We start from the raw sequence: 19144 nt of genomic DNA, 5'->3' as shown, positions 1-19144 counted from the left end.
AACAAACTGCAGCACGTTGGTCAGGCCCAAGCTAGGAAGTATCTGGTAAGTGGAAATCAATGCACTGTAATGGCTAGTGCTCCTGATAATGGATTTTTGTGAACTGATTCTGACAGTTCTAATAACTGCAAAAGTAAGCATTTGAGCAGCATGAATTTCCTTGACAGCCATTATCACAAAATGATTGTATCAAACACTGATCGTCTTGGCTGTATATTTTGCATACAGACTGCATGTTTCATTTTTGCCTAGCTATCAACACCACCAAATATTTAAAATATGTCTTGTCAACATAGCTAGAAAGAATCAGGAAAATAACTAACATGCAAAGTGCTCTCTGGGATTGGCCCTAGATTTTTAAAAGATCACCTCTCCGTACATAACCACGGCCCAACTCTCTCATGACATTTACATTCTGCTGTAACCACTGAAGCGTCAGCCAATAGCAGGAGACTGATGAAGTTTCATAGGAACTGGATTTAGATTATGCAATTCACTCCCACAGAAGAGAAGTATGGCGGATTTCAACTCTCAAAACTAAATGCTACACTCATTTCTTCAAAATTAACTTTCCCCTCAAAATTCTTCATATTCAGACAGACACACAACATCCACTCAAGCAAACATACAAAACCACAAACTAAACAGGCTGTTTCTCCTAAAGCCTAAAAGGGAATTTGTAGATACTTAATGAAGTTAATACACCTGGCAAATACCTAGATAGAAACAACATGAAGTCCTAAGTATAAGAAAAGTTTTTTTAAAAACCACTTTACTGTTCATAAGAAGCGTTTACTATGAGCACAAAGATTTGAGATTCTAACATTTGGGGGTTGTTTTCAAAGGAATGTTACTCAGTAAAATGTAACATTTTCCTTCCAGGCTGACCACTTCTGAATCACTGAAATCCATGCTGTATTACACTAAGTTTAAAAAGCAGGGACTTTTTATTTCTCTATTATGGCACTCCACATCAATCAACCTTAAGGTTCAATGCAAAACAAACTTCACATTATTTCTAAACTTTACAATTTTCTATCAAAATGAAGTCTATTTTCTAGGGCTGTCGATTAATCGCAGTTAACTCATGCGATTAATCAGTTTTAACTGCACTGTTAAATAATAGAATACCAATTGAAATTTATTAAATATTTTGGATGCTTTTCTACATTTTCATATATATTGCATTCCGTGTTGTACTTGATATCAAGTATATTTTATTTTGCTTACAAATATTTGTACTGTAAAAATGACAAAGGAAATAGTGTATTTCAATTCACCGCATACAAGTACTGTAGTGCAATCTCTTTGTAATGAAAGTGCAACTTACAAATAGATTTTTTTTTGTTATACGACAGCACTCAAAAACAAAACAATGCAAGTCCACTCAGTTCTACTTCTTATTCAACCAATTGCTAAGACAAACAAGTTTGTTTACATTTAAGGGAGATTAATGCTGCCCTCTTCTTATTTACAATGTCCCCAGAAAGTGAGAACAGGCATTTGCTTGGCACTATTGTAGCCAGCATTGCAAGGTATTTACATGCCAGATATGCTAAACACTCATATGTCCCTTCATGCTTCAGCCACCATTTCAGAAGACATGCTTCCATACTGATGATACTCATTAGAAAAATAAGCGTTAATTAAATTTCTGACTGAATGCCTTGAGGGAAGAACTGTATGTCCCCTGCTCTATTTTACCCTCATTCTTCCACATATTTCCTGTTATAGCAGTCTCGGATGATGACCCAGCACGTTGTTCATTTTAACAACATTTTCACTGCAGATTTCACAAAATGCAAAGGTACCAATGTGAGATTTCTAAAGATAGCTACAGTACTTAACCCCAGGTTTTAGAATCTGAAATGCCTTCCAAAATCTGAGAGGGGTGAGGTGTGGAGCTTGCTTTCAGAAGTCTTAAAAGAACAACACTCCGATGTGGAAACTATAGATCCCAAACAACCAAAAAAGAAAATCAACCTTCTGCTGGTGGCATCTGACTCAGATAATGAAAATGAACATGCATCAGTCTGCACTGCTTTGGATTGTTATCAAGCAGAACCTGTCATCAGCATGGATGCATGTCTTCTGGAATGGTGGTTGAAGCATGAAGGGACATGTGACTCTTTAGCGCATCTGGCACATAAATATTTTGCGACACCAGTACAACAGTCCCATGAGAACACCTGTTCTCACTTTCAGGTGACATTGTAAACAAGCAGCGGTTAGCATTATCTCCTGCAAATGTAAACAAACTGGTTTGTCTGAGCGATTGGCTGAACAAGAAGTAGGACTGAGTGGACTTGCAGGCTCTAAAGTTTTACATTGTTTTATTTTTGAATAAAAGTTTTTTTGTACATAATTCTACATTTGTAAGTTCAACTTTCATGATAAAGAGATTGCATTACAGTACTCGTATTAGGTGAATTGAAAAATACTATTTCTTTTAGTTTTTTACGATGCAAATACTTGTAATCAAAAATAAATATTAAGTGAGCACTGTACACTTTGTATTCTGTGTTGTAATTGAAATCAATATATTTGAAAATGTAGAAAACATCAAAAAATATTTAAATAAATGGTATGCTATTATTGTTTAACACTGCAATTAATCGCGATTAATTTTTTTAATCGCTTGACAGCCCTATTTTCGCTATTGGAGATAAATTTTATTTGTAAAGCGTTTTCAACAGGTTTTCCTTACAGCTCATGTATCCAGTCATCAATGCTGTTTTACTCAACTTTACAAGATCTGAAAGACAGGCTTAAAAAGCCTGCAATTACTGGAGAATTCATATATTAGAATATTCATAACCACTTGCACAGTTTCATTCATGTAGGTCATCTTCATAAAGTAAACCAAAAAATGAAAATTTTCAGACAACTCTTTTGATATTTTAAAAACACCATACATTTTGAACTAAGGTTCAGTTTGGGGGCACTAGCTTACATTAAGGTTTCATAAATATCTTGATTGCAAGGGGTTTCAAAAAACGAAATGGAGATAAAATTCATTCTGACATATAAAAGAAAGCCTTAACACTTGCTAAACATATTCTAGTTGAATAAAAGTGCCAGTATAACAGCTTTATATTGTTATTTGTACACACATATATAGCCCATGTAGCACGTCTCACGATTTGTGAACATTAACTACTCTATGTTTAAGACAGCTGTCAAGTGACTCAGCAAGTGAGACAGACCCTCCAGCAAACATTAAGGTTATTATTTTCTAAGGTCAGCAACTCTACATTTGATTACATTTATTCACACAGACAGATCAAGACCATGCATTACTGGAGAAAAGCAAGTCTCTGGGGGAAGGTCAGGGACCAGTAACTACAGGAATGTTACAAATGAGTTATGAGCAGAACTAGGCAATATTTGTTTAGTTTTTGTTTGCTGAAAAATGCAGCTTCATTCAATCTGAAACTATGTGTAATTTATTGATGAGTTCGCCAAATAGAATCATAAGACTGGAAGGGACCTCGAGAGGTCTTCTATTCCAGTCCCCTGCACTCAAGGCAGAACTAAGTATTATCTAGACAAGGGGTTTCCAACCTTTGTCCTTCTGAGACCCCCTCCCCCCCAACATGCTATAAAAATCCCACGGCCCACCTACAACAATTATTTTTCAGTAGATTACAAGCCAGAGCTAGCATTAGGGGTAGCAAGCAGAGCAATTCCCCAAGGCCCCGCAAAGCAAAGCTTCGCTCAGGCTTCAGCTTCAACCGGGGTAGGAGGGGCTTCGGTGGGCTGGCTGGAGCAGCCCCAGGGAGCAGGACTTGGGATTCGGCTTTCTGCCCGTGGCCCCAGTGAGTATAATGCTGGCCTTGCTCTCTGGTTTATTTTGGCAGACCCCCTAAAACTTGCTTGAGGCCACCAGGGGGCCCCGGACCCCTGATTGAGAACAACTGATCTGGACCAATGGCGCCGAAACTTTTCCTGTCGCGCCCCTCCCCTTACCAGTAATACATTCTGTCCATACTAAGGATGTAAAATATTAAATGGTTAAACAGTTAACTGGTAAACATTAGTCTAACTGTTAACCCACCCTAATTGTTGACCCCCAAGCCTGCGGGCTGGGCGGAGCAGTCCCAGGCACCCTGCATTTAATCAATTAACCTTATTTTCTTCTAGGGGCTTACGAACTGATTGACTTACTATTTGCTCCATTATCTTTCTGGGTACCAAAGTTAAGCTGACTGGTCTATAATTCCATGGGTTGTCCTTATTCCCCTTTTTACGGATAGGTGCCATATTTGCCCTCTCAGTCCTCTGATATCTCTTCTGTCCTCCAAAAGTTGTCAAAGATAATCACTAATGGCTCAGAGGTCCCTTCAACCAGTTCCTTAAGTATTCTAGTATATCACTCATCAGGCCCTGCCAACCTGAAGTAATCTAACTTGTCTAAGTAGTTTTTAAACTACTATTTTTGTCTCAGATCCTACCTCATTTTCACTGGCATTCGTTAAGTTAGATGTCCAATTGCTGGTAAACTTTTTGGTGAAAACTGAAAAAAAAAATCATTTAGCACTTTTGACATTTCCACATTTTCTGTTACAGTTTTTCCACCTTCAAGGACAGGCTAGGGTGTCAATAGGAAATAAATAGTGGTGATCAGCCCAAGTAATAAACATCCTCCACTTGGTTGTATACATTATTCTGGCAGAATCTTTTCAACTCAGAATATTTTGTATCTCCAGAGAACAGGCTCTTTCCACATCAGTCATCCAATCTGTGCAATGTAAGGAGGTCAGATCCAGAGGCACCTTCTTTCCAATCTGGGAAATTAATTCCAATAGAAGAGGGGTAAAGGTTTTAGAGGGCATATTGACAAAGTCATTAGGTCTGGATATCAAATCTGCCTTGGCCAGGCTGGTGCCAATTAGATCACTACTGCCAAATCCTGTGTGATGTTCTCAAAACCCTCAGAATTGGAAGGATGGGAGAATAAATATAGATCCTGCAGGTTTCTGTAAGGCAACTTTCAACTAACACATCAAAATTATTTCTTTAAGATGGTTGCAACATTAGAGGCCGGTGGTCTCCTTTCCTAGAAATGCTGTCTTTTCTTGAAAGTTCTGAGGATCTTTGATGAAAAAACATTAGGCAATGACCTTTGCCTGGTGTAGAATCGTGGCTTTCTTTCTAGGAACTGGTATGTATGCACCTGGTGACCAAAGAGTGGCCCAGGAGTCTTAACATATGCAAGAAGTCATCCACGTTAGTGCTAAAAAGGCCTTTGAAGGGAAGGTCTTCAATTGTTGTCTTATAATTGTTGAGTGTGAACTGGACATCACTGCCTTATCCAGGAACAATGAAATGTTAGCTGACATAGAGTGATCTTTTACATGGAGGATGCTCTTCCTCTAGTATCTCTTTTTAGTATTCAGTATGTAGGAGCGCAAACTGAGCTCTTTGAGAAGAAGTGCAGAAGAGGTGATTCTAGTTCTGGAAGGGGGGGGGGGGGGTAGACAGAGGCTGACTCTCATATTTTAAGACCCAGAAGTTCCAGTAGGGCCATGAATGCATACTGTATGGAAAAGGGGGAATTACAGGCCAAGCTGGAGGATACCAAGAGTACCTATCCTTGTAACCTCTAAACATTTGATGCATATAGGAGGCCCTCAATTTCCTGAGTCATAAGGGTAATACGAACAGGATGCCTCCCTACTTGGCTCTGAATCAGACACAGGAACAGTCTTCAACCAGATTTGACCCTACCCTAATTGAGGTTTCAGGAAATCTGAGATTGTGCCCTATGTGGTGCTAAAGAGGTATTCAGTACTGCTGTAATGGTGGTAGCTGACACCATAGTTGAGACAGTCAACACCCAAGATAGCAATGGAGATGCTGGCTCAGTAAATAGAGATCTCCTGGTAACACAAATGAGCTTGATACTGAAAAAAAGTTGGTGCTGTAAAAACAGACTGGGCATTGAAGTGGCGTTGATGGTGCCAAAGTGAATGGTACCGAGCAAGTTGTTGGTATGCAGACTCCATACCGGAGGTAGTTACTCTCATCTTGTGAGACAGTGCCCACATCTGGTACTATGCTCCTTCAGGTCTCCATCAGTAGCTGATCTGGGCCCTAAAGTCCTCTTAGGCTGGAAAAGATGAGGTGATCTCAACCTCTTTTTGCTCTGGTCTGCCAAGGGAAATCTTCCCGTCTTCCAGAGAAGCAATGCACCTTTCTACTCTTGCCTGAAGTTTGACTTGAGGATTTAGCAGCCCTACCAGAGTACACAACTAGGGCCATTTGGAGGACGTTGCTCAGGAGCTGGCAGCTGATTTGGAACTTCCCAGAGCACTTCTGGACTCAGATCAAGCTAGTTTGATGGGTCTTGCTTACCTGGGTCTGAAATAGGTCAACAGGGCAGTCTAAAAGAAAAAAATGGAGGCGAGCCTCTACTGCCTCTTGGGTCCATTTTGAAAAAGACATACAGATGCAGTATTTGCCAGGAATGTGCCCCTTCCTGAGGCAAAAGAAGCATCTGTTGCAGCCATCATTAAGTCATTTCCCAGGAAGGAAGCTTCAATCATGACTAAATCCCAATACCGGGGGAAAATATTTTTTACCCTAAGTGACAAAAACAGAAAAATTATACCTATAAATTCCAATAGGAAAACTACACTATATATACACACTTGTAGACCTAACTAATCTTAACACCACCTACAATATATGGGGGGGCACGAAGAAATGCCTTGAGCTTGGACACTGGCAGCATTCCGTCTTGCAGCCACGGGCAGTAAGAAGGAACTCGGGGGTGTTTGGGCCCACTTTGCCTTTTCTGGCTTCAATACGAACTATGAAGATGCTCAGAGTGCATGGGTGGCCCCAATGCACATTTCTGCTAAAAGATTCCAATCTCCAGTGCATGCGCACCCAAAACCGGAATACATATGGACAAATCACTGGAAGAAAGATCAGCTTCACTGCAGCTGCTCAGTACCACGTGGGCAGCAATAAATGACAAGAATGTCCATTTAACTCTGCTGATGTAGTTTAGGAAAGCTGAACAGCAGCAGAGAAGAGAAACAACAGCTCAAGAAGTGGATGCTGAGGGAGGGTTAGAGAACAGACCACACCACAAGCAGCAAGGAGGCCGAGAAGGGGCAGAATAAATGAGGTACCCTCCTGTGAGCCAAAAGAATGGCAGAGCACTGGACCCAATTACTCCAAATACTGTAAAAGCTCCAGCGTGGCAATGATGGAAGGAGAAATGAGAATGCTCCTTTTCACTTCCACTGCCATTGAGGTGGAAAGGATACTTTCAGCATCAGTCACCTGACTAGCTAGAGTAGGGGTTCTCAAACTCCATTGCACAGCGACCCCCTTCTGACAACAAAAATTACGACAACCCCAAGAGGCGGGACTGAAGCCTGAGCACCACTGCCCAGGGTGGAGGTGGGAGGAAGCCAAAGTCCAAGGCTTCAGCCCCAGGCAGGGGGTCTGTAACCTGAGCCCTGCCATCCAGTGCTGAAGCCTTCTGGCTTCAGTCCGGGCAGTGGGTCTCGTGCTTTGTCCCTGGGTCCCAGCAAGTCTAAGCTATCCCTGATGACCCCATTAAAATGGGGTTGCGACCCACTTTGGGGTCCCAACCCCCAGTTTGAGAAATTCTGAGCTAGAAGCAGATAAAAGAATAATGCCTTGTCTACACTAGAAAAGGTTTGCCGATATAGCTGTAAATTATAGCTATACTGGCAAATCTGCCCACGGTAGACGCAGCTTATACTGAGAAATGATTTTTTTTTTTTTTTTTTGCTGGTATAACACCGTCTACACTAAGGCTTTTGCTGGCATAGCTGTGTAGGCTGGGGTGTGGTTTTTTCATAACTACGACGGCAAAACTTAAGTGTAGACCAGGGCTCAGTACACCTCACCAGCATTCAGAGTAAGCAAGAATATCAGCATCCTTCTCCTTCCTGACAGGCAGGTGGGTTATTAATTAGATAGTGCCCCTGGATCTTGCTCTCATTTTGAATGACAACTAATAAGTTTAGGGCTGTGAAATAAGTGTCTGAAAACTTTTCAAACAGGATACTCATAATATGGAAGATTAAGAATTAATAAACCTTCATTCAGACAACTATTCAAACTAACTGCAAGTGAGCTCTCCCAAAATTCTTCCCCTATCCTTTTATGTCTGTTTACACATTACTCATTTTATTATTTGAATTTAAGAATTATACCTTGGCAAACACTATCATCTGTCTTTTGGAAACCAAGGTATACATTTACACTTAAGCAAAACAAACAAAGACTGAATGAATTTAAACAGCATCCAGCTTTCTAAACAGACAAATATTTCACTTTTCAGAGAAAGAAGTTTGACAGTTCATCCTTGCAATGTTAACCATATTGTGTCTTCACATTTGACCCACTCTGCAGAATCTGATCTGAAAAAAAAGTAGAAGTCAAACTGTTTGTTGGTAAACTAGCAGCTACAATAAAGCTTTCGTGAATAATAGCTGGAATGATCTTCTACTAGATTAAACCTGAATGAGGTTTGAAAATCCTAAAAGGTTCTGGTGAGGTGGTTGCTGGCTTTGAGTCAGGTATGTACAACAGTCATATATTCTTCTTACTAAAAATAAGTTTTTACTAGAATTTTTAACAGAACTTTCAAAGGGTTATTTTCATTAGTAAGCTTCTGCTACAATACATATATTTTTTTTTAAAATATGTAAAAGTTTACAGTAGTTACTTCAAAAGATTAATACCCTTAATATTAGTATTTAACATTATGGAGTCACCCAAGATTGTTTGCATATGGTCAACCATAGGAATTGTTTTAACACACATCATTTGCCTCAACACCCACACATTATATGTCATCTGAAGCATTCTGTAGCTACTAATTCGTCTAATAGTTCTCATTCCACCCTCATCTAGAGGAAAACCATTATTTCAAAAACCTTTACACAAACAACTGTCAAATCTACAGTGTTGCATTTGGCAAGTTATATTTTAAAACTCCATACAAGCAATGCCTTAATCTCAAAAAATGAAAATTTAGTTAAGGACTGGTTTATATGTGGAATGTCCATGCTAACGAGTATGCAGGAGGAATTCAGGACGCAAGTTTTAACTACTTTTTAAAAAATTCTCTTATTATTTTTATTCAAGTATCAGTTAAGAGACCCCCGAGAAAAACAAGGCAAGGTAAGTCATTGTCCCTGCCCAAGAGCTTTCCATCAAACTAAACAAGGGATGTTATAACATAAAAGCACAGTGAATGAAGTGATGGTTTGAAAATGTGGTTAGTTTCAGGAGGTTTAAAATAATTATTGGGTGGCTTTTAGTTATTTTACTTATGCTTGTAATTCTGTTCACACACACACACACACACACACACACACACACACACACACACACACAGTATTATAGGGCAGAGTGGGTGGGGAGGGAAGGTATTAGATGAAAGGAAAAACAAGGAAGAAGGGACATTCAGGAATATTTTAAAGGAAAGAACAGAGGATCATGGTGTACGAAGACCAAAATAAAGAGACTGAGGGAGGGTGGAAGAAGAGGGTTAAGGCAAGCAGTTTGCCAAGTAGCAGACAAGAAGAAGTGACCAGAGTAAACATTGTACCAAGCATAGTCTGATGATGTCAACATCTGAGGGTGCCTGCAGATACTGCTTTTGTAACTGCTCCTGCCATCATGAGCATCTGCCCACAGGACAACTCCTGCCAGAAGGTTCTCCCTTCTGAGCTCATATGGCTGGAGGAGGAGTGGGGGTTCCGTGGGAGGAAGTTTAGGTGTCATCTCCCCCTTAGCCCAGAACTGGTATATGTGAAGAAACACCTTTGGTGTGTCTTGATTCAATCAAAATATTCAGGATACATCACCACAAATACCTATTGTCTTTTTCCAACACATACTCTCTATGGTACTTGCGAAATCAGATATTTCTAAGTTCTGAAATACCTTCAGTGGACCAGGAAGTTTTTAGACAATTATGGAAAGGAATTTTTTTTTTAATTAAAAATACTTCTCTGACGTATGGCCCCTTCCATAGATACAGTTGAACACATTTTTGGGCTCTATTTTCGTGTTTAACTTTGCTGTAAATCATAAATTACTAATAGAAATTGATTAGTTAGTGGAGAATAATATTAATTGGTTAACTGAAAACTGAATTGTGCAATTACAGTGCACACAAATTTAAGAATTTATTAAAAGATTATACTGTGCTTTGAAGTACTAGTCCAATTTTGCAAAAAGGAGAGGTTACTTACCTTCCACAGTAACAGGACTTCTTCGGGATGTGTGCCCCTATGGGTACTCCACTTCAGGTGCACATATACCCTAAGTGCGTTTGAGCTGAGATTTTCAGTTGCAGTGCCCATTTGGCCCATGCACGAGCTCCAGACCTCCTCACGCCCCATATCAAGGATAAGAACTGCTCCCAGTTCCTTCTCTGCAAAGTCTCTCGAGATGAGACTCAAAGGGGAAGTAGTGGAGCATCCACAGAGAAACAGGTCTCAAGGAACTCCAGTTACTGTACAAAGTAGGTAGCCTCTCCTTCTTCGAGTAGTGTCCTGAAGTGGGTGCTCCACTTCAGGTGACTCCCAAAATAGTACTCATGGCAGGAGAAAGTGACCTTTGGAGCCGAATTTAATACCAACAGGACTGCCTTGCCAACAGCAGCATCTGATCTGGAAGCATGTACTAGGGAATAGTGTTTGGGAAAAGCATGAATTCATGCCCAAGTTGCAGCCTTGCAAATTTCTGTAACTGATACATTTTTCAACAGTGCATGGACTTGGATTGGGATCTTGAAATAAGGGCTGTTTTAGAAGGGGGCTGAATGTGACCAGTCTAATAACAAGAAAGAATACATCTGGATACATACTTTTAAAGTCTGCGTAGAAACTGGGGGTCTCTTGGATTTGTCCACAAACAAGACAAACAGTTTGGGAGACTTTCTAAATAGCATTCTATGTGGACAGAACCAAACTAATGCCCTTCTAACGTCCAAGCTATGGAAGGCAACTTCTTCCCTGGTCTGGTCTGGCTTCAGAAAAAAAAAAATGGAATGTGACTAACCTGGCTAACGTGGAACTCAGAAGACATTTTAGGCAGATGTGGCCGTAAAGATACTTTTTCCTTGAAGAAAACTGCCAAGGGAGGATCTGCCATTAACGCCCCTATAGCTACCAAGAAAGCTGCCTTCAAAGACAGGTGTAGCAATGCACATTTAGCCAGTGGTTCAAAGGTGGGTTTCATTAGGCAATTAAGGAACAAGTTCAAAACCCATACAAGTGTGGGCTCTCTAAGCTACAGAAGAAGGGTTAATCAACCCTTGATGAATCTATCTGTTGTGGGGTGGGCAAACACTGAGAAACCCTCTCTGGGGGAATGAAAAGCTGTAACTGCAATCAAATAAACTGTGATGGCACTCACAGAAAGACCCAACTTTTTAAAATTCAACAGGTAATCCAAACCAGTAGAGAGGGAAGAGAGAAATGGGGAGAACTGCTGCTGGATAGACCAATGGTGAAATCTCTTACTTTTGCAGGTGTTTCTCCAGACGAAGTGGAGTACTCATAGGGACGCTACTCAAAGAAGAACATTAAATATATTGTAACAGTTTATTGCAAAAAAAATGTTAAGTAGGAGAAATAGTTTTTAAGGCCTTCACAGTTATTGTGCATTGTGCATTAGGAAAATGTATGCCTTGTGTACTGTAAGTAAAATCCATATGTTGAAAACTGCTGCTTTAAAAAACCTACCTTCTTTTTGTCCCTCATTGAGCCCTTTCCTCGGACCATTATCTTGCATCCTGTTTCTGCCTCCAGCTGTTTAGCTGTTAGTCCTCTGGGACCAAGGATTCTTCCCACAAAATTGAACTGCAATAAAGGAGAGGAGGAGGAAAAAATCTTTACTTTTTAAATACAGCGATCACAAAACTATTCAAAAATCTATCAAGATGTATTAACAGCTCTCAGATGTTGCATAATATGTTGCATAAGAGCCTACACTAAATCCTTGATGTAACTGAAGACAAGAAGGCTAACGTTTGTGGACTAAGTAGATCAAATGTTTGTGTGATCTTCAGGCTAAAAAGTAATTTCACTATTTTCTTACATCCAAAGTCATCTCTCAATTTACCAAATTAAAATCTACAGTAATCCCTTCCTGAAACACCCCTTTCCAAAATTCTTACACATTTACTGAATACAAAAACATGAGAGAATAAAAACAGAAATAATTTAAGCAACATAAAATGCTGAAAATATATACAGTTGCAAAAAATGAGTAAACTTCAGTTTTTAAATAGAGAAAAGTTTCAGCAGAATGCTGGGCTTATCCTCTTTTGCATGACCAGGCTCTAAGAAACAAAGAGATTTTTATTCTATTGGTCCACTACTAGCTTTACACAGAAAACGGCCAACAGAATTTTTGGTGTGCTGCAAGATTTAGTCATAAAGGAGGAAGATTTTACACATCAGTTTAGTGTTTGTGTTAAGTGTTCACTAAGAAACTGATTGCCATCAACAAGGGATGATATTCTTTATATTACTGTTTATTAGATTAATTGTACTCAGCACTGATATAGCCACATACTGGTTTCTTAAAATTAGTTCCACTCTTAAGACTGAAATTCCAGTTAACTACATATTCAATACATCATGGAATTTATATCCATATAATATATATGAACAAGGCTGGGAATATGTATGAAAACCTATTTAAAATAGTGTTTATTTCCCAGACCAAAAATAAAGTAAGAGGGAGTTAGGTTGAGAATACAAAGCAGTATTTTAGGGTAATAAACATTACAGGAATGCTGAAATTATCTCTAAAACTAGCTATAAACCAAAGGAAATTCAGAGTACCGTATATACTTGTTCATGAGACAAATATTTTTGGTAAAAGAGTGATGCATCAAAGAGCGGGGTTCAGCTTATAAATGGGTCTACACCAAAATTTGTTAAAGTCTATGGAATCATTTAATTGAATATCTAAATACTCCAGGTAAACAAAACGACAATGTGTCTTGCAGGCATGGAGCCCCTCAGCTCCCTGTGGCTGCGGTTTGCCATTCCCAGCCAATGGGAGCGCCACTTCCCACAGCTCTCATTGGCTGGGAACGGTGAACCGCAGCCACAGGGAGATGAAGGGCTCCATGCCTGCAGACACTCCAGGTAAACAAAGTGTCCCGACCCGCCAGCAGCTTAGCCTGACAGCCAGGAGCCAAAGTTTACGAGCCCCTGAAATATAGGTCGGCTTATGAAAGGATCATACAGTTTTTGCTATTTTTACCTAACCATCTTGGGGGGTCGGCTTATACTTATACAAACAGACTAATGAACGAGTATATACGGTAAATGTTTGTTAAATTTAAAACCAATTTAAACATCAAGATAAAGAAATGTATAGCATGGGAACCCAAACAATCTAAATCAGCCCTGCCACTGGCTCTCCCTAGAATGGATAGACTATTTACCTACCTAACAGGAATGTTGTGATGCTTAATTAATATTAATAAAGTGCTTTCAGATCATCTGATTAACAAGATTCTGTAAGTGCAAAGTAGCATGCATTACAATATTTGTAATAAGGGGAAATAACACTGAGTTGATAGACTACCTACAGGTGTAAATGAACATTATATTAATTTCACAGCATGTGGGAGGCATAAATATTAATTCATTTTTTGTTTTATTTTCCACTGGTTAAGACACTGACCATAATTACTCTATTTAATACAAAAACAAACACCTTCTTGCCTAAATGTCAAGCTGTTTTAGAGTGACTTTACTATGGGGAAAATGTTACCACATACTGTTTTGTATACTGTTGAATACAGCAGATTTCTAACAACACACATTATCAGGAATTCATTTAGTTTTTACAGCTTGTAAGCTTTACAAATTTTATTTAATCTTAAAATAATTTTTGATCTGGTACTGATGCTTTTGACCATTTTTCCCCTTCTATAAAGCATGTGAAAGGAGTTCAGATAGATCTGATTATTAAACTAATATACAGTAAAACCTGTTCCTTTAACATGTTCAATCTTTTGATAGGTATTAGTTTCTTTTTAATTTCACTGCAATACTTTTTTCTTCATTGTACCCTGGGCATTTGGGAACACATTAAAGGATATTTTTAACACATAGGAAGAGAAGCTACCATCTGGCCCAATCTGAAGTATAAACCTGAACTGTATGTCCTAATTTTGTACATTATTCTGACAGCCCTTCAATGTCACTGGTAAGTGATAATTTTACTTGTAAATCATTCAGGTATGTTAAATAAGTGGAAAACTACCATTCAGCAGTGAAATCCCTCTCTGTGTTCAATGCAGAGGAACAGCAATGAGAACAGAAATAGGAATAGAAAAATGGAAATACAAGCAATGAAACTCTTATGTGCTACAAAGAGGTTTAACAGATGTTCAACTATCACAAGGTACAAATCACAGCTACTTTTAACAAAATACCAAGACACACAAATGCATTAAAGTTTACACAGATCTGATGAATATTGCTGAAGTCTAGTTTTTAACATCTTATAATTTTAAAAGATCTTAGCTGTGCACTTGTTCTGCAGTCACCTGCAAATCCACACACAAAGATATTTAAATTCATAAACAGCATGCTGAAAGTTATTTATCATTGATCAGGACACACAGGTGAATGAAGACAGTCAGGGATGGATTCAAACACCAAGCTTCTACTTTAACTCCACACTGGGCAGGGGCTCTATATGCCCACTCCACCTCTCTTCTTACCCTATCACATAACAGCCATTTAATTGAGTCCAGTGTGGGGTTACAGGGCTCCCACCAGAAACTCAGGATAGACACTCCTTAGTCTGCCCCTACGACTCAGCACACTTCTAAATCCTGTCATGCTCTTCCCACAAAGGGGGATCGGAGTCTGCAAAGACTTCAGGTCTGCCCTTTTCTCCCAGAGGTACAAAATCTACCAATAAAATCTTAAGTCTCTTATCCTCTAGGAGCTGACCCTTTTATCTTTTACCCACACTGGACACTGGCTGCAAACTGCGACAAACTAAACATTCCTATGAACTCCTAATATTAAATGACCAAATCCTATTCTTTTTAACCCAACCATGCCTCCATGACAACTTCAAGGAAGGCCAAGAAACACCGGGCAATTGCCAATTTGGCAAAACAGGAAAAATTCCTTCCAGTTAAAGGGGACAAGAATCCCCCAAATCCTAAGAATAAGTTCAAATTAATGGGGCCACTCAGCTCCCAGCTCTTTCCCCACTGCCAAGCTGGCCAATGGGAAGCAGAGAGCCCAAGGAGGAGGGCCCCAGATCTGCATTCTCAGATATGGATTCTCCTTCCCTTCTAGGCCATCTCTCTCACTGCCAAGGCAATCCATTTCTCAACACACTACTGTCTTCCTCAGTTCCTGCACTGAGGGGAATTCTCTCCCAGCCATTCCAGCCCCTTAATGCCACTCCAGCCCATCTACACAGCATAAAGGAGCTCGAATAGGAGGAGAGTCTCTCCCCTTACAGACAAAATATGGACTACATTAAAGGACTGAAGCAGCATTTACAGACTTCGGAAAGTTGTGAATGACGTACCCAGAAGGCAGCATGATCTAGTGGGACCAAGGGAAAGCACACAGAGCTTAGAAATTCTGCATACCAGTTGAGGCAATGCTTAGAGGAGACAATGGGAACTTCAGCATTGCCAACTCTAGTAATTTTAATTGTGAATCTCAGGGTTGTTTTCTTATAGACCCAGCTCCTGGAAACAAGTGATCAGGTAAGAATCATAAGACTGGAAGGAACCTGAGGTCTTCTAGTCCAGTCCCCTGCACTCAAGGCAGGTTAAGTAATATCTAGACCAGTGGTTTTCAAACTTTCCTGGCAACCCAGTTGAAGAAAATTGTTGATGCCCACGACCCAAAGCAGCTGGGAATGAGGGGTTCAGGGTGCGGGAGGGGGCTCTGGGCTGGGGTGCAGGATGATAGTCAGGGCTCTGGGGTTTGGGGTGCAGGGGGAGTTGCAGGTTGTAAGGGGCTCAGGTGCAGCGCACAGAGCCCCGTGGCACCCCTGCCTAGGAGCCAGACCTGCTGCTGGCTGCTTCCGGGGCACAGGGTAGTGTCAGACAGGTAGGGACGACAAGTTTTTACTGGCCGGCCACCAGGGTTCCTGGGTGCTGAGCAAGGCGACCCAGTGCCTTGCATTCCGCGACCCAGTACTGGGTCGCGACCCAAAGTTTGAAAACCACTGATCTAGACCTTCCCCGCTCTTAAAAATCTCCAATGACAGAGACTCCACAAAATCCCATGGCAATTTATTCCAGTGCTAAAATACCCTGACAGTTAGGAAGTTTTTCCTAATGTCCAACCTAAACCACCCCGCTGCAATTTAAGCCCATTGCTTCATATCCGATCCTCAGAAGTTAAGGAGAACTATTTTTCTCCCTTCTCTTTGCAACAATCTTTTATGTACTCCCTCAGTCTTCTCTTCTTCAGACTAAACTAACCCAGTTTTTTCAATCTTTTCTCATAGGTCATGTTTTCTAGATCTTTAACCATTTCTGTTGCTCTTCTCTGGACTTTCTCCAATTTGTCCACATCTTTCCTGAAATGTGACGCCCTGGACACAATACTGCAGCTGAGGCCTAATCAACGCAGAATAGAATGGAAGAATTACTTCTTGTATCTTATTTACAACACTCCTGCTAATACCTCCCAGAATTATGTCTGCGTTTTTTGCAACAGGGTCACACTGTTCACTCATAGTTAGCTTGTGATCCACTATGACATCCAGATCCCTTTCTGCAGTACTCCTTCCTAGGCAGTCATTTCCCATTTTGTACGTGTGCAACTGACTGTTCCTTCCTAAGTGGAGTACTTGCCGTTTATCCTTACTGAATTTTATCCTATTTACTTCAGACCATTTCTGTAGTTTGTCCAGAGCATTTTGAATTTTAATCCTATCCACCAAAGCACTTGCAACTAGACTGACCAGGCAGCGGGGATTTGGGGGGGGGGGGAAAGAAGAGGAGAAATAGGACCCTATATAAGAAAAAGACCCAAAAATCAGGACTGTCCCTATAAAATCAGGACATCTGATTACCGTATTTGCAACCCCTCCCAGCTTGAGATCATCCGCAAACTTTAGAATTGTATTCTCTATGCCATTATCTAAATCATTGATGAAAATAGTCAACAGACCCAGTCAAAAACTGATCCCTGCAGGATCCCACTTGATATGACCTTCCAGCTTGACTGTGAATCACTGATGACTACTCTGGGAATGGTTTTCTAACCAGTTGTGCATCCACCTTATAGTAGTTTCAGCTAGGCTGTATATCTCTAGTTCGTTAATGAAAGGTCATGTGAGAAAGCATCAAAGCCTTACTAAAGTTGAGATATATCATATCTCCTGTTTTCCCCCTCCCATCCACAAAGCTTGTTTTCCTGTCAGAGAAGGATATTAGGTTGGTCTGACATGATTTGTTCTTGACAAATCCATGTTGACTGTTACTTATCACCTTATCTTCTAGGTGTCTGGAAATTGATTGCTTAATTATTTGCTCCATTATCTTTCCAGGTACTGAAGTTAAGATGCCTGGTCTGTAATTCCCCGGGTTGTCCTTATTCCACTTTTTACAGTGTTCTAGGATGTATTTCATCAGGCCCTGATGACTTTAAGACATCTAACTTGTCTTGTTAATTTTTAACTTGTTCTTTTCCTATTTCAGTCTCCGATCCTACCTCATTTTCACTGGCATTCATTAAGTAAGAGGTATATAATTGCTACACAATTTTTGGTGAAAACCAACAAAAAAAATCACTTCGCACTTCTGCCATTTCCACATTTTCTATTATAGTTTTCCCCTCCTCATGGAGTAACGGGCTTACCCTGTCCTCGGTCTTCTCTTGCTTTTAATGTATTTATAAAATGTTTTCTTGTTACCCTTTATGTCTCTAGCTAATTTAATCTCTTTTGTGCCTTGGATTTTCTAATTCTGTCCCTACGTACTAAAGTTATTTGTTTATATTCATCCTTTGTAATCTGACCTAGTTTCCTCTCAGTTTTCAGATTTAAAAAAAAGAAGTTTCTAGTCCTTGTGTGGCCTGACTCATGATTTTTAACATTTGGGGTGGCAAATCTGGAACTTCTCCGTCCTGCCTCACTTTTCAGTTCAGTTGTCTACCATAGAGCATAGGAAGCAGCCATCTTCCCTCATCAGCCAGATGATAGCCAACTTCACCAAGAGTGACCTTACTTCTAGAGCCCTGGAATCTGATGGCACTCAACTACATATGCCAGGTGCGGGTAGGGTCAGGTCGGAAGGGAAAATAACTGGACACGCTTGAGCTTAGGTGGGTTCTTCTCCTACCCACAGGTTGGCAGAGGAGCAGCTGCATGCCCTGCTCCTGCTGGCCATCTCCACTTTACTGTGCTGAGCTGAGGAATTACAGCGGCGCCCGCCCCTCACTCCGCAACATCCAGGTCTGGTGGCAGCAGGGCACTTCACTGCTGAGTCAACCCCGCAAGCAGGAGGCAGCAACACTGACCCAGGCTTTAAAATTAAGCCCAAGCAGACCTCTACTTACATCCATATGAGAAGGCTTTATGGAAATGGCAGCCACCTTAACAGAGAGCCTATGGTTTCAGACTCTTTAACTGATGGACTAGAGCAGCCATTATGAAGACAAAATTTAGAAACACTTTGCTTAATTACAAAACAGTTTCTTCAAATGTACCCTATTACGTTTATATTTTAGCTTTGCAGAGATGGTAACTAACTGTCTGTTAGCTAGGAAGATCTTGAAAGGCAAAAATTCACAATACAAATTTCTTAAAATTAACTCAAGATGGGTTTTTCAATTCAAACAGATTTCCATGGAAGTCCTCAAAAAATCAATTTTCACTCAGATGTATATCAGCTTCCCTTAAGAGAACAGGTGAGGCAAAACTCATTCCATCCCAAATGTATAGTGGAATTTGGCAAAAGATTGTTTCGAACAGTTAAAAATTGGACTGTCCAGATGACAGTTTATGAAGAAAATATTGACAAAATGAATGGCACCATCACAGTCAAAATAGTAAACAGATTATTGAAGAGAATTTTAGATGATCTACAGAAGTCTATTGGTATTGCATTGGATAAACTGCA

The 19144-nt window shown here is 40.2% G+C and overlaps 1 protein-coding gene across 1 annotated transcript in view; it reads right to left on the bottom strand.

The window, feature by feature from the left end:
* The window catches only part of QKI (QKI, KH domain containing RNA binding), a 305977-nt gene that overhangs the window by 153306 nt on the left and 133527 nt on the right, over positions 1 to 19144 (bottom strand). Inside the window, 1 exon segment of the mRNA XM_065590404.1 lies at positions 11751 to 11867. Within this exon segment, the coding sequence (XP_065446476.1) occupies positions 11751 to 11867 (117 nt within the window).

Source organism: Chrysemys picta, chromosome 3, assembly GCF_011386835.1.
Source record: "Chrysemys picta bellii isolate R12L10 chromosome 3, ASM1138683v2, whole genome shotgun sequence".
Lineage (NCBI taxonomy): Eukaryota > Metazoa > Chordata > Testudines > Emydidae > Chrysemys > Chrysemys picta.
This window is presented reverse-complemented; position numbering and strand designations above follow the sequence as displayed.